Source organism: Sander lucioperca, chromosome 6, assembly GCF_008315115.2.
Source record: "Sander lucioperca isolate FBNREF2018 chromosome 6, SLUC_FBN_1.2, whole genome shotgun sequence".
Lineage (NCBI taxonomy): Eukaryota > Metazoa > Chordata > Actinopteri > Perciformes > Percidae > Sander > Sander lucioperca.
Window position 1 is genome coordinate 8,303,677 of NC_050178.1, and position 13,127 is coordinate 8,316,803.

At 39.9% G+C, this 13,127-nt stretch overlaps 1 protein-coding gene across 20 annotated transcripts in view; it reads left to right on the plus strand.

The window, feature by feature from the left end:
* The window catches only part of LOC116051373 (R3H domain-containing protein 2), a 79,950-nt gene that overhangs the window by 64,273 nt on the left and 2,550 nt on the right, over positions 1 to 13,127 (plus strand). For all 20 annotated transcript variants that reach the window (XM_031301732.2, XM_031301743.2, XM_036001872.1 and 17 more), the window contains 7 exons: positions 4,851 to 4,986; positions 7,601 to 7,758; positions 8,561 to 8,700; positions 8,970 to 9,070; positions 10,150 to 10,319; positions 10,553 to 10,697; positions 11,618 to 11,706. In XM_031301732.2, the coding sequence (XP_031157592.1) occupies positions 4,851 to 4,986; positions 7,601 to 7,758; positions 8,561 to 8,700; positions 8,970 to 9,070; positions 10,150 to 10,319; positions 10,553 to 10,697; positions 11,618 to 11,706 (939 nt within the window). The remainder of the gene's footprint in view (positions 1 to 4,850; positions 4,987 to 7,600; positions 7,759 to 8,560; positions 8,701 to 8,969; positions 9,071 to 10,149; positions 10,320 to 10,552; positions 10,698 to 11,617; positions 11,707 to 13,127) is intronic.

Here is a 13,127-nt window from a genome sequence, read left to right on the forward strand (position 1 = left end):
CTTGTTGCTTCTATACTCTTTGGGTACATGTCGGGCGGGATGCAACGCAAACAAAATATCGCTTAATTATCGCGAGACTTTCGGTACGATATCGCGCAACGTGATATCGCAATAACGATATTGAGTCGATATATATAATACAGATACAGAGAGATAAACTTGTTTGCTTTCTTTTATGTAGTATGGGTGATATGACAGTCTTATGGTGGTTTTTCATTACAGAAACTAAACAGCAAGAACAAGAGTCATTCATGATTCATCTCTTAGCAATGCATAACCTGGGGACTCTAAAGTTGTTAAACGAGGGTTACACAGCATATTTATAGGAGCATATTCAGTCATCTCCCTTAACAGTAAAGCTGTACAGAGAAGTAACTTTTTACGCTTTTGCATGTTCGGCTCTCTGCTGTGCACTGCCTGAATGAATGCCAGACAATGCTCACTGCAACATAATGCAATGGGGTTGTATAAAGACAAGCCTAAAAGTGGCCGCGGTGTGGTTACATTTCATCTGAGACACACACGTCTGTGCTCCAGTAACAACAACACAAAAGACAACAAATTAAAACAAAAAGTTTATGAGAGCTACTGGCTGCCGCATCTCTGAATTAAATAAATGTGAATGAAACGCTCGCACTGTCGAGCCCTGCACTAGCGGAGCCATTAATTGGATTGTACCAATGTAACATTGTCGCTACTTTACTTATAACTCTTTTAAAATGACCTTGGGCCCTTTTTTAACGATCTAAGCTCACGGCGTGAAGCGGTCTGTGCACCAGGCACATGGTTCAAAAGGGTTGTACTTAGTGTCTTAATTAATCATAGGTGTGTTTTGGTTGTAACATGCAATAAACCAATCAGAGTGTCATCTCCCATTCCCTTCCAAAGTCAGGCGCGTTTGTACCTTGGCGCATTCCTATTATGATGGTGGATTTGCTAAGCAGGAAGGAGAGATTTTCAGGAGAAGAAACTGATCTGCTCGTGCGTGAAGTGAAAGCGTGCGAGCAGATCATATTATAATACTTTTTTACATTGTAATATATTTATTTTTAATCTTTTGCACGTTTGTGTGCTGCTGCGAGTCCCTGTGTGCGTAACAAGCATAGTGTGCGCGCGCTGTGTACGAGCCTAGGTGCCTTTTACTAATGCGCTGTTAAAATAACAATGAAATGCTGTGTTATTGACTTTAGACCAGGTTTTTGTTGGTCAATGGCGTGATCACTTTCCACTGCCTCAAGCTAGCAATACGCCAAGAATGCACCTGAACACACCTCCCTGTAAGACCAGCACGCCCATGGGCGCACAGATGAGCGCACGTGCATTTGCTATTTAAACGACGCGGGCGCTGGACGGGAAATTGACAACTGCGTCGGGCTTTGCGCTGCGCCGGGTGCAAGACAATAGTAGAGACAATAGTCTCTAAACTTCCTAGGAAATTACGAACCCGTAAAATAACACGTTACGGTAAAAAATAACTAGTAATGCAAATGCTATAAATAAATTTAAAAGGTTTTCTTTTATAAACTCAAAGTGTTAGGGGTGACATATCAGGAATGTGATTCCTGTGAAGTAGCAGGATTCACCCAGTGGGGGAGTTTGCACCCATAGTACCGCGTGTCACCTTAACAAGCTCAGTCTCAGTCAGACAACTCGCCTGTCACATTCTTCCGATTGCAGAGGCGGTGACAATAATGAGTTCTCTCACTCTCTGTCGCTCACACTCTTCCTTCCCTCCCTCAGGCTTCTGCTTGAATCCATAAAGTAGTTATTATAATTCATTTGAGTAGAGAGAACTAAATTGACCTGGCCATTAAACACCCTGTGGGACACATTAGACCCTGCAATGTTGCTCTGGGGCTACGTTGTAAAGGAAGATGGTCTGTTTAGTAGAGTTTTTAATAGCTGAAGTGACTAAATAACTTTTTTAATTTGCAATAGAGTTGTGTTTGTATGAAGGGAATCTGGGGTCAGTCGTGTCTCCCTAAAGCAGCTTGGGCCTAACAAAAATATTTGTTTGGTTCCGGTTTCTGACCGACCCTGTAAATTTATGCGCGACCCAAATTTATTTTATGAGCTTGTGGAAGAAATGATACGAATTAAATAAATACCCAAATAAAAAGTTTGAGGCGAACTATAATTACATTTTTGTACAGCACTCTTGCGATGCAAGATGCCTGTTGTCCTCCAGCAATGCTGGAAGAGGACCAGATGTCGCCACAGCGGCACTTAACGTTGCTGTGTCCAGTTTTGCGGCAGCAGTGTGAGGACGGCGCCTTCAAGCAGCACTCACCGGCCAGCGACAGCGCTACTGCGCCGCCGGGGAGCTTCAACACGTTAAACAGGGCAGATGAAACCACTCATGAACTATATGTTGTGTTTAATGTCGTTCAAGAGGATGGCAACGTAGCAAGCAAACACAATCAAATGAAAGGTAAACACCTTTTAGAGTGCTCTAAACTTACAGCAAGTCCCTGTGGCTCAATGGAGGTAGCTAACAGCAGTGAAGCTAATGACAACTTCACAACACAATTCATTTGGATACAAGCATTGCATTATGGAAGATAGACGCCCGCACTGCCCGCACTACACACACACACACACACACACACACACAGCAGAGCCGATGTGTGTGCGTTACTTCACGCAGCACATGTAACTGATTGGAAACGATACAGATTATACATTATTTACTGCCGCTGGCGCAGATGAACTAACGCTACACTCGTTACTGTAAGTAGCCTACAATAAACCCATGATTAAAAAGTCAATACTCATCAATAACCACCTACCTGTTCTACAAGCATAAACATGTAGAAACCAATATTTCAGTCTGCTCTGTCTGCGCTGTCCACCGCACTATGCGAACACAGCTCTACTCTGCAAATAGCGACTTTTTACAAACAAGCTAAAATGAAAGATGTCAGTTTGTAGTCTAACTGTTTATCTTAGTTTGCAACAGATCTTGAATTTTGGACAAACTCTTGTAAACTTAGCTGCTATCTAAACGAACCATCCTCTCTGCTGGAGCGGTAAACCTGTGGATGTATAAGACCAAAACGGATACATGTGGCTACTTAATATGCACGTGAATGATGCCTCACCATGTTTTCAATTTACTAAGTGACAACTGTACATGCAGTAACAGGTAGGCTATGCTATGAAAAAATAGAGTATCCATCACTACTGTAAAGGAAAAAAAAAAATCCTACCTATCCCTTGCTGCCACTGGGGAAAAAAATTAAAATAAAAAATTCCCTACCGACCCATGACCTCAACTGACAACCAACCAGAACCAAACAATTTTTTTTTATGCCTTGTCAATTAGAGCATACAAACACTAATGAAGTACACTCACAGTGCCAGACTAACTTTTTTACATTAGATGTGATGGAGAGATGATGGTTTACTGGAATCAGGTGCACATTTTACAGTACTCAAAAAGCAGTGCAAACCAGTAGTTGCTATGCTTTTATGTGTTTTGTTTTTTTTGTCCACGTGTTTGCTTATATGGGATTTTCATACCAACTCTTTGCAATCTTACAAATGGCATGTTACTGCACTGTACAACCTTTTTCTTTTTATTAATACACCTCTCCCATTTTCTGTTTTTTTAATAGCTTTCATATTCTGCGCTTTTATTTTGTAGATCTAAGCTCTGGCCTATATAGACAGCGTCTTTTCATGCCTTTTATCACCCTACACACCTTCCTGTATTATCCTAACTCTTGGATTTCAATACTTGCATAAACAGCATTTGCTGGGAAAGTAAGATGTTCTGTGTTGTTCAATGTGTGGGTGGTCGATAACAGGAGTGCAAATATTGACACCACTGCAGCCTCTATATGGGCTGAATGTTGTCATGTATGCAGATCAAGATGGAGGCTGGAACTATCGATCCTCCTAATATTCAACTTCCTCTCTATTTGTCGATTTGATGTCTCGTTTAGAAATTCTGTATGCTACATTTAGCCAAGTTGAATAAGCAGCACGTTGTTCAAGCTTCAACGTTCGGCACTTGACTGGACCTCTGTAACTGCTGTCCAACATTGTTAGATGCTGACAACACTGACAAGGAATATGAGTTACATAGGCATTGTCTTAAATCTGCAATAATCAAACCGTCTAATCTAAAAATATTTTATTAAAAACAGATCACATGACTACCTTTGTGCAAACGGTTGCTCGTAGTTCTGAAGCCACATATAGTTGTGGCGCCACAAAGCTGTATAGCAACTTTCAAGTCATTGTTTTGGTTTTCCGATCCAATACTTGTTACTTTTTTGTTTCAATCACTGCCAACTGTCTCGAATGTCAATGTCGAGTGTGCCACAGCAGGCAGCTGTTTTCTTTGCTCTGACTGCGTACTACCTGTCCTGCACCAAACCGCCGGCAGAAAGTTAGTGGCGCGCTGGTGAACATAGTGGAGTTTTTAGCAGCTAAAGCAGCTATTTTCCTGAGAAGTTAGTAATGGACACCAAAAACAGAGCTAAAAGAAGAGTGAATATTGGACTTAAAATCATCAAGTGGACCAACACATGATTCCAAATAATGCTAATGTTGCTTCGTATCTATTGGTTATGTAATAAGGAAACGGTTTGCTAACAAGTTTGTAATGTTGTCAGAGCATGTTTACGCTGACCCCAAGTGGCCAAAAAGTGAGTTATTGCAAGTTTATTGTGCTTAAAAGAGCTATGATCGTATTTCGTATATAATACATAAAAAAGTAATGATGTGTTCTCAATGACATGAAAATAAAGGAGGGTATATTCATCACCCATCACCATCATTCATTCAGTCTCTCATCTTTGAGTATTTATTAATCTCTAAATATTGTTGTTGTTTCTTTTCAGATACAGGTGTCATACTACCCTCCTGGTCAGTATCCCAACTCAGGCCAGCAGTACCGTGTGACCCAGCCCATGTCCCACCAGGTGTCTTATCCTGCTCAGCGCACACAACCCATGCCTCAGCCCACACAGCAGTCAGGTCAGTACATTTTTGTATGCTGTACTGTGCTGTACTGTCATAAACTCTCCCTAAATTATATGGATATGGAATGGATGGATATAGATAACTTCATAAAGACTTATAATATCAGTGTTTCCTGTACATTATTTGTCTAAAATCATGTATTACCACACACACACACACACACACACACACACCGCTGTGAATGGGGTTTTTAGCTTAGAAGAAGGCATTTTATCTGTTAATCCTACCGACGTAGACACTTGTGTCACAGTGGTGAATTGTCTGCAGTGCTGCGCGGGTTGTTGCTGTGTTTCAATTGTTCTCATCTCAGCTCCGCCGAGACAAAATAGACATGCCGTTTAAAAAAAAAAAATGAATTTATTGTCAGAAGTATCATGTTTTCAAAAGCATCACTTTCATCAAATTTTATGTGACATATTTCCAGAAGGCAACTGACTGCAAACAGGCACATCCGGACACAAACGAGCAGGCTTATGTGCCGGGGCTGAGCCCCGGAGAGCCCCAGCCCAATTTAACCACTGCCGATACGTATCTAGATACATGGGCTATGATACGGTTCAGGGACAATACATTTTAATATGGACCGATTCAGTGCGATTTGATGTTGGATCGGTGCGATTTGATGAGACACCATTCAGATACAGTTAATATTCGTTTAATGTAAACTCATTCATTTTCCTTTATAAATTAAAATAAGCCAATTCTATAAAAGAAGCATTGCCTACCTTCAAATAACTATATATTTCGTCAAAGGGACAAAGAAATAGCAAAGCTAGGACATGCTAATAGTATACCTTTAACTAGGGCTGGGCGATATGGAGAAAATCAAATATCACAATATTTTTGACCAAATACCTCGATATCGATACTGCAACGATATCGTAGTGTTGACTATTGCTTTCACAAAATATTCACACAATGAGAGTTTTGATAAATAATCATCAGTAATGTGGATATAATGACTAAGTGGGTAAAGGCAAATAATAGAACAGCTAGAACAGTCTGGTAAGTTCAGAAAAGTACATCACTTTACTGTAATGCCGCCTTGAAAACCAGTAAAAGACAACACTTACGTCATATCATGATATTACGATATCCAAAATCTAAGACGATATCTAGTCTCATATCACGATATCGATATAATATCGCTATATTGCCCAGCCCTACCTTTAACTTAATTAGCTTGCCACTCATAACCAAATAACATCTACATCAGCTCCATACTAAATTAAACAGCCTCCTTGCTGCTGTAATCTTAGTAACTCAAACATAGGTCCACATTACACAGCCATTGTGAGCACTCCAATAATAATCATATACAGTATTACATGAGTACACATATGAGCCCAATAATACTATTGCGAGAATTAGCATGTGGTTAGCGGACTTTTATGCTAATGTAGTATATTCTAAATGAACATCTTAGAACATATAAACGTCAATATAAACTTAACACAACGAAATACATATCTATAGATATTTATGCCAGTCTACTCACATGTTTATGAACACACACGTGAATAGATGACTCACCATAGCTAGTACAATTCACAATATCCACGATGTATTCCTCTCAGCCACTTTCACCACTCCCTCCAAAAATGAAACCTACCGTTAGCAGTAGTCAGTGTAGTCGGATACAGATACCGTTTCATATCGGTGAGTCTTTACACCTCTTAATTACTGTATAATGGTCTTCCCTCAGCAGAAAACTGCTGAATCATACTTGGTTTTAAGTCTACCAGGTAAAAGGTTGATTTTAAACAACCTAGTCCCTGCGTTGTTCTGCCAAGTCATATATGCTTGGACCAAAATAGAACTCTTTTCTGGAAAACCTTGAAAGCTTTATCCCTCAATATTTTTTATTTGGGAATTGCTGAGGTTGGCTGTGTGTTTATACAGTAAGTGACGGATAAACATTGTCGACAATCTGGATGGACTCTGGCTCATAGTGGTCTGCCAGATGGATCATGAGCATCGAGGTCACGTCAGCGACAGCTTAGCACCAGATATTGACTGGTTTTCGGACCCCTCCCGGAAAAATGGGGGCAAAAACAAAAGTGTTGCGTTTATAATTTTGTTCAGTATATATTGTTGTGCAATGACCATAAAGGAATTCTGATGGCCAAGATTTATACTAAAAATAAACCTCAAAAGTGTGAACTGAGACCCTTCTGAATTTACTTTATGATTGTTGGGAACGTAATTGGAATGAAGCCTGTTTGGCTTCTGATTACATCCACAAATACTTCTAGGTTGTAAAACCATTGATTTTGTGTAAATAAAGTTTACTGACATCCTCTTTTTTTATGAAAACAAGGTATACAATATATTAACCTAAAAAAATACAAATGTATTGGTTTATTGTGCCATCACCCAGGTTGCCTCAATTTTGGCCTTGGAGCAAAGATAACTCATAAGCACCATAATCTGGCATAAACATCATCAACTGTTTTGTTAAAGTCAACTCTACTTCTGTGCTGTTGTGATTTTTACCTCAAAGGCAAAGGCCCAACTACCTTTCTTCTCTTTTTTTCCTCTCTTTTACTGTACTGTTCCTTTATCACAGTACTCTAATTTCTCTCCTTCAATTGTTGTCTGTCATCAGGTATCCAGACCATGATGCCCAGCCAGCCACCAAGCTATCAGGGCATGATGGGTGTGCAGCAGCCCCAAAACCCTGGTCTGCTCAATTCCCAGAGGACTGGCATGGGAGGACAAATGCAGAGCATAATGGTTCAGTACCCACAGATGCCATCATATCAGGTATGGACAGTTTTAAGTCAGCTGTAGGACAAAATGAAGGACACAAATAGAACCGTTTTTACTGTTATTGGCAAGAAAATGAGCCTGGTGAGCTGAAAACTTTAGCCCCACCAGTATCAATATACATGTGGCTCATCTTAACCGGTTGAACAGCTCCATCTGCTGCACACTTCAAACAACAGTTTTATGTTAAAGAGGCCAAGTTAAATGACCCCAAGAAATGTATTTCCATTAATCTTGATTAAAATTGATGTGAAAGATGAATACAATATCAATAATCATGTACATCCTTACACCAGAGTCATAGAATTGCAGCAAGCTCAAAATAAACACAGTAGGTTTGAGCAGCAGAGTTTTAAATCAGCTTGAGTTGACTATATTTAAACTCTTGACGCAGGTCCGTTCCAGAGAGCAGATATACAAGGGCCAACATTCACTTCTGCCTGTGCCTTGGTTTAAAAAGAAATTTTAAAAAAATCTCTGACTACTAATATTGGTCTATAGTATTTAAACAGTAGTCGTATAAAATTAACCTTAGTAAATTTGCCGTATACTTTTCCAAATGCTCGTGAACAGAACAAGATAAAAATGGACAGACGGATACAGTCTTTATTTAAACGGCAACAGTGTTTGACCAAATTAAATGTACAAATTACGTCGTAACAGGACTTGAGTTAATCCCTCTCTGTAAGTCTTGTCTTCGTTTCTCCAAATGTTTTTAGCTTTGACAGCAGTCAGAAGAACCACAAAGTCATTTTTTCCTAAATGGTATCTTTTCTCTTGACCCTTTATACTTCTCCAGGTACCAGTGGGAAATGAAAATCAGCAGGTGGTGCAGCAGCAGTACCAGCAGCAGGTGATGGTGCCAGTCAGCCAGTCTGTTCAAGGACCCATGCCTGTCTACTACAGTGTTATCACTCCCACACAGCAGAATAGCACAAGGTATGTTTGAATACATCATATTCATACAAATGAGTGGGCAATAGTATTAAAAAATGTCAAATGTGTTATGCGTTAAACATCAAGTTTAGGCATAGCAAAGTCAGTGAAGTTGTTGTAATTGTCATTGACATGAGAAAGTTGTAATAATTTTCTTAATCTTCTGGACAAGTTGTGTGGCTATCTATTTTCCTGTATGTATATATGTGTGTGTGAATTACCTTTCCCAATGGATTTATTTTCTCCCTCTTTGTGCGTGTCTAATCCTGCAGCCCATCAGTAGGTTACCTGCAGCCCCCCACCTCTGAGCAGTATCAAATCACACAGTCGCCGTCTCCTTGCAACCCTCAACAGTTGCAGCAGCAATATTCAGGTGAGACTTAGTGTCAACAGGTTTTTAAAGTGCCCATTAGTTAAACGTTTTGTGACCACTAAATGAACATGATTTTAGCTTTTTTAAGATTTAATTTTGTTTTAATTCATTTGATCTAATTTGTGAGCATTATAAATTCAGTGATATCAAACTTTCAACTGTTCTTCAAAACACACACACAAAAAAAAAATTCTGTCACCCTAAATTTACAAAAATACATCATGAATTCCATATGAACTACTGATAAAGAACACAACAAACCATAATTTAAAATGCATATGAAATGTATTGCATTGCACTTCTCCACATAAAACACAGTACAAGTTTAAAAAAAACTTGTACTTGTATTTTCGTTTCAACATGCACGCGAGGAGGTGAGGGAGTTGCAGAAGTCACACTCAACATTACATGAACTTGTTTTCAGGTCAAGGTTCGCAAGGAGAGAGAGAAAGGGGCACGGGGGGTAAACAGCCCCCAAACACAAATCAGCGTAGCAAAAAAAATATTGCTCCTCTTCTATTTTATTTAGGAAAATTTATTCACATATCATAGCATTGTTATGCATTTTACTCTGGCGATTAGGGACCCAATAAAAACAGGTTCCCATTTTGGGTCCCGACCCTAACTTTGGGAAAGACTGCTTTAAAAAAAAAAAAATCAGGTGAAAGGTATTCAGGGTAAAGTTTAGAAAGAGGTACACACGATTCACACGTTGAACTTGTAAATCAATGTCCTTAAATAGAAAATGTTTGAAGAAATCACGGAAAACCTGCATGTCAGCTCCCATTTGGCCTTAGGTAAATGTTGATCGTAATGATGGTCACTTTATCCTTTCAACCTCTGCTCTTGTTTGTGCCATTTACTACTATTTGATTGGTCAGTTTCTCAGACCCATTTATATTAGTAATTTACTCTAAACGTTATATTTTCAAACTCCCCAGGACTTAACTTAGTCAACCAGATACTTTCACCCAGCTGTAGAGACCTGTCAGTGTTGTTTTAGGTCCTTAGTCACTAATAAATGCCATATTTCAGCTGTTTATCTACATGTGGGCCTGTCTTTCTGTATGCTCTCTCAGGAGTACCGCCTCCTGGGCCTGGGGTGATGGTCATGCAGCTCAGCGTCCCCAATGGACCACAGCCTTCCCAGAACCCTCCTCTGGTCCAGTGGAACCCATGCAAGTACTACAGCATAGAGCAGAGGCCCAGCAAGCCAGGAGAGCTCTACAAACCAGACAACACTCCACAGGTACACACAAATACACATGAAGGTCTTCTTGACCAGTGGCTGACATTATTTGTAAATAAATGTGAAGGATCTAATGAATCCAGACTGTAACTCAGAAATTCAGTCGTTCATCAACATGTATTCATTCGTTAGCAGCCCCCTAGTGGTCAACAGGTAGAATAGGAATGACAGACCTCATGTCACAGTATTTCATCTTTTTCCTTTTTTTCCTTTTTATTTCTCTTTTTGTTCAGGCCAGTAACCAGCTGACGAGTCCCCTGGCCTCCCCTACTCAGTCTCCCACCCCGTCTCCCTCTGGCAGCGTCAGCAGCGTCTGTCCAGGCCTGGGACCATTACCACTCATTTCCCAGTTTCCCCGGCCAGGAGGACCAGCTCAAGGTAAATTAACAAGAAGAGTGAAGGTTCAAATGCATACACAGATATCTTGTGCACAGATACAGCAGTACCAAATACCTGCAATAAACATGTTTACGCATAGTTATCATGACCCAAACTACAAAAATTTGTACCAGGTTGTTGTGATTTTTGTAATGATTTCTTATTAAGTTCACAGGAAAATAAACATAAAGTACTTTTACAGCTGTTAACAGCTGTGTGCTTGAACCCCTGCTTAGACTTTTGCCACAGTGACTTTCTAAACTTCATGAGGTGGCTTTTGGCCCTAAGCCAATAGCCTGAGCCGGTTCACACAACTGGCACTGTGCCACCGGGTCAAACCTTCTGTACCCACACATGGCGTTACTTCGACCCTGTCCTCTGACCAATATTTATACACAGAGCCATAATACCTTTACTGATAAGACTTTACTGAGTCCCACTGTTTGGAATGCATAATTACACGTACTAAAACGGTCTTGCATCAGTCTAGGATCCATGAAATATCACCATGACACGGGTCTTATTGGATTGTCTATAAAACACCAAAATGAAAGAATACTGTTGTAGTGAGCTACATTAGCTTTGACCCATTTCTAATCACTTGGATGCTTTTTAGGATGTTGTTTTTTACTCTACAATTTGTGTTAAAAAATGTATAAATATCTTGAATGCGAAATCTTTGCCAATATCATAAACCCTCATTACATCCATCATCCATCTCCTTTTTGACTGCTCTACGTAAGTGTAATCATTGTCATAACGCTGTTCTCATGCTGCCCTCTTGGCCTGGTCTCTCTTCAAAAAGAGAAACTGTGGTGATAAGGTTTACCTGACCTCTACTGGGGCAATACAACTCTAAATTGAAGTTTTTTTCAGGATGGATCATTTTGATTATAATTTGTAATTTATATGTTGTTAAGGTGATGGGCGCTACTCTCTGTTGGGACAACCTCTCCAGTACAGCCTGTGTCCTCCCCTCATGCATGGCCAGTCCTACAGCTCCCATCAGGTCAGTACTGGCAGGCCTTTGTTCCAACACAACTCAACCCTTTTTACATGTTAAGGCTGTGATATTGACTGGTCTTGATATTCTTTTAAGAAAGCCTTCCAGTTACCCAATATGGTAATATAACATTAAGAAATTGGCCTTGATAATTGATCATGCTCTTATTGATCATGCTGTTATCTCATTTCAGCATGAATTGCTTCTGTAATTTATTTCTTTCCGGCTTAAATAGCATTCATGAATTCCACACTCAAAATGTAATTAAGTATAATGAAATACACCACCAGGCACAGAGAAGAAATGAAAATTCCAAATATTCTGCAATTCAATGCTGCTCCACCACTTTTAGATTATTGGTTCAAATTCTACCCCTGCTGGTTGGTCATGAGGTGTTCGTTTTTGAAGAGGATATATTTTAATGTAAGAACACAAGGAAATATATTGTTCCATTTATTGTTTTTATTTGTTGTTAAAGGGTGATAAAAGGTGTTAAAATAGGTGAAAATGTCAGTATAAGGCCATTACACACCACGGACATTTTTTTGTGCAATTAATTCGCACGTCAATATATTCTTTTTCAAACTGTTGTTTTTACTTTCACACAGAATGTGAATATTATGCTGCAATAAAGCAACGTATTTTTCCCCCGAAACAAGGTAGATTTTTCTGAGCTTTCACGAATATAGACATCAACCAATCACGTTGTTGTTTACTTCTGAGGATCATCATAAAACAACATGGAGGCTGCTGTCCGAACCACAGACTGTACAGACGGCAAGCTTTATTACTCCTTTCAACCATCACAAACGCAGCGTTTACCAGAGACTTTCTCTTCGTTCTTACCTTTCACAATAAAAGCCCTAGACATACGCTACACTGTTTTCCACAGGAAATTAAATTCACTGAGTATTTCGCTAAAAGGAAACTTAATAAATAGCGTACAGTAGCTTAGTGATAGCTTTTACTGCTTTGGGGGGAGACAGGGCTGGAGTCCCTGGAGCTAACCCCAGGTCATTCCACTCAGCAGCCGGAGAAACAAGACATGATACCTCCGTGCTTATTTGTGATCAAACTGCAGACTCCAGCTGCTGAACATTAACTTGATATCTTCACCGCTTAACGTTAACTCTCCTCTGCTCCGACCGCGGTCTCTCGTCCGCTCACTGCATCTTCCTTCACTTTCTCTCTCTCTTCAGAACTCCAACTGTCCCTCCGACACTGAGCTGACGTGAATATCCGAAACTTTTATTCAAAACTGTCGCAAATTGGCATCGCTGCCAGTGTGACTAGTTTTGATGCAAAATATCTTCGCACCGCTTATTCGTCACGCCCCCGGTGTGTAACGGCCTTAAAATGTATTACTGACCAAATAGTCAACACAGAGTATCTTTGTTCTGTGAATGAAGATGTATATCAAAGTTAGG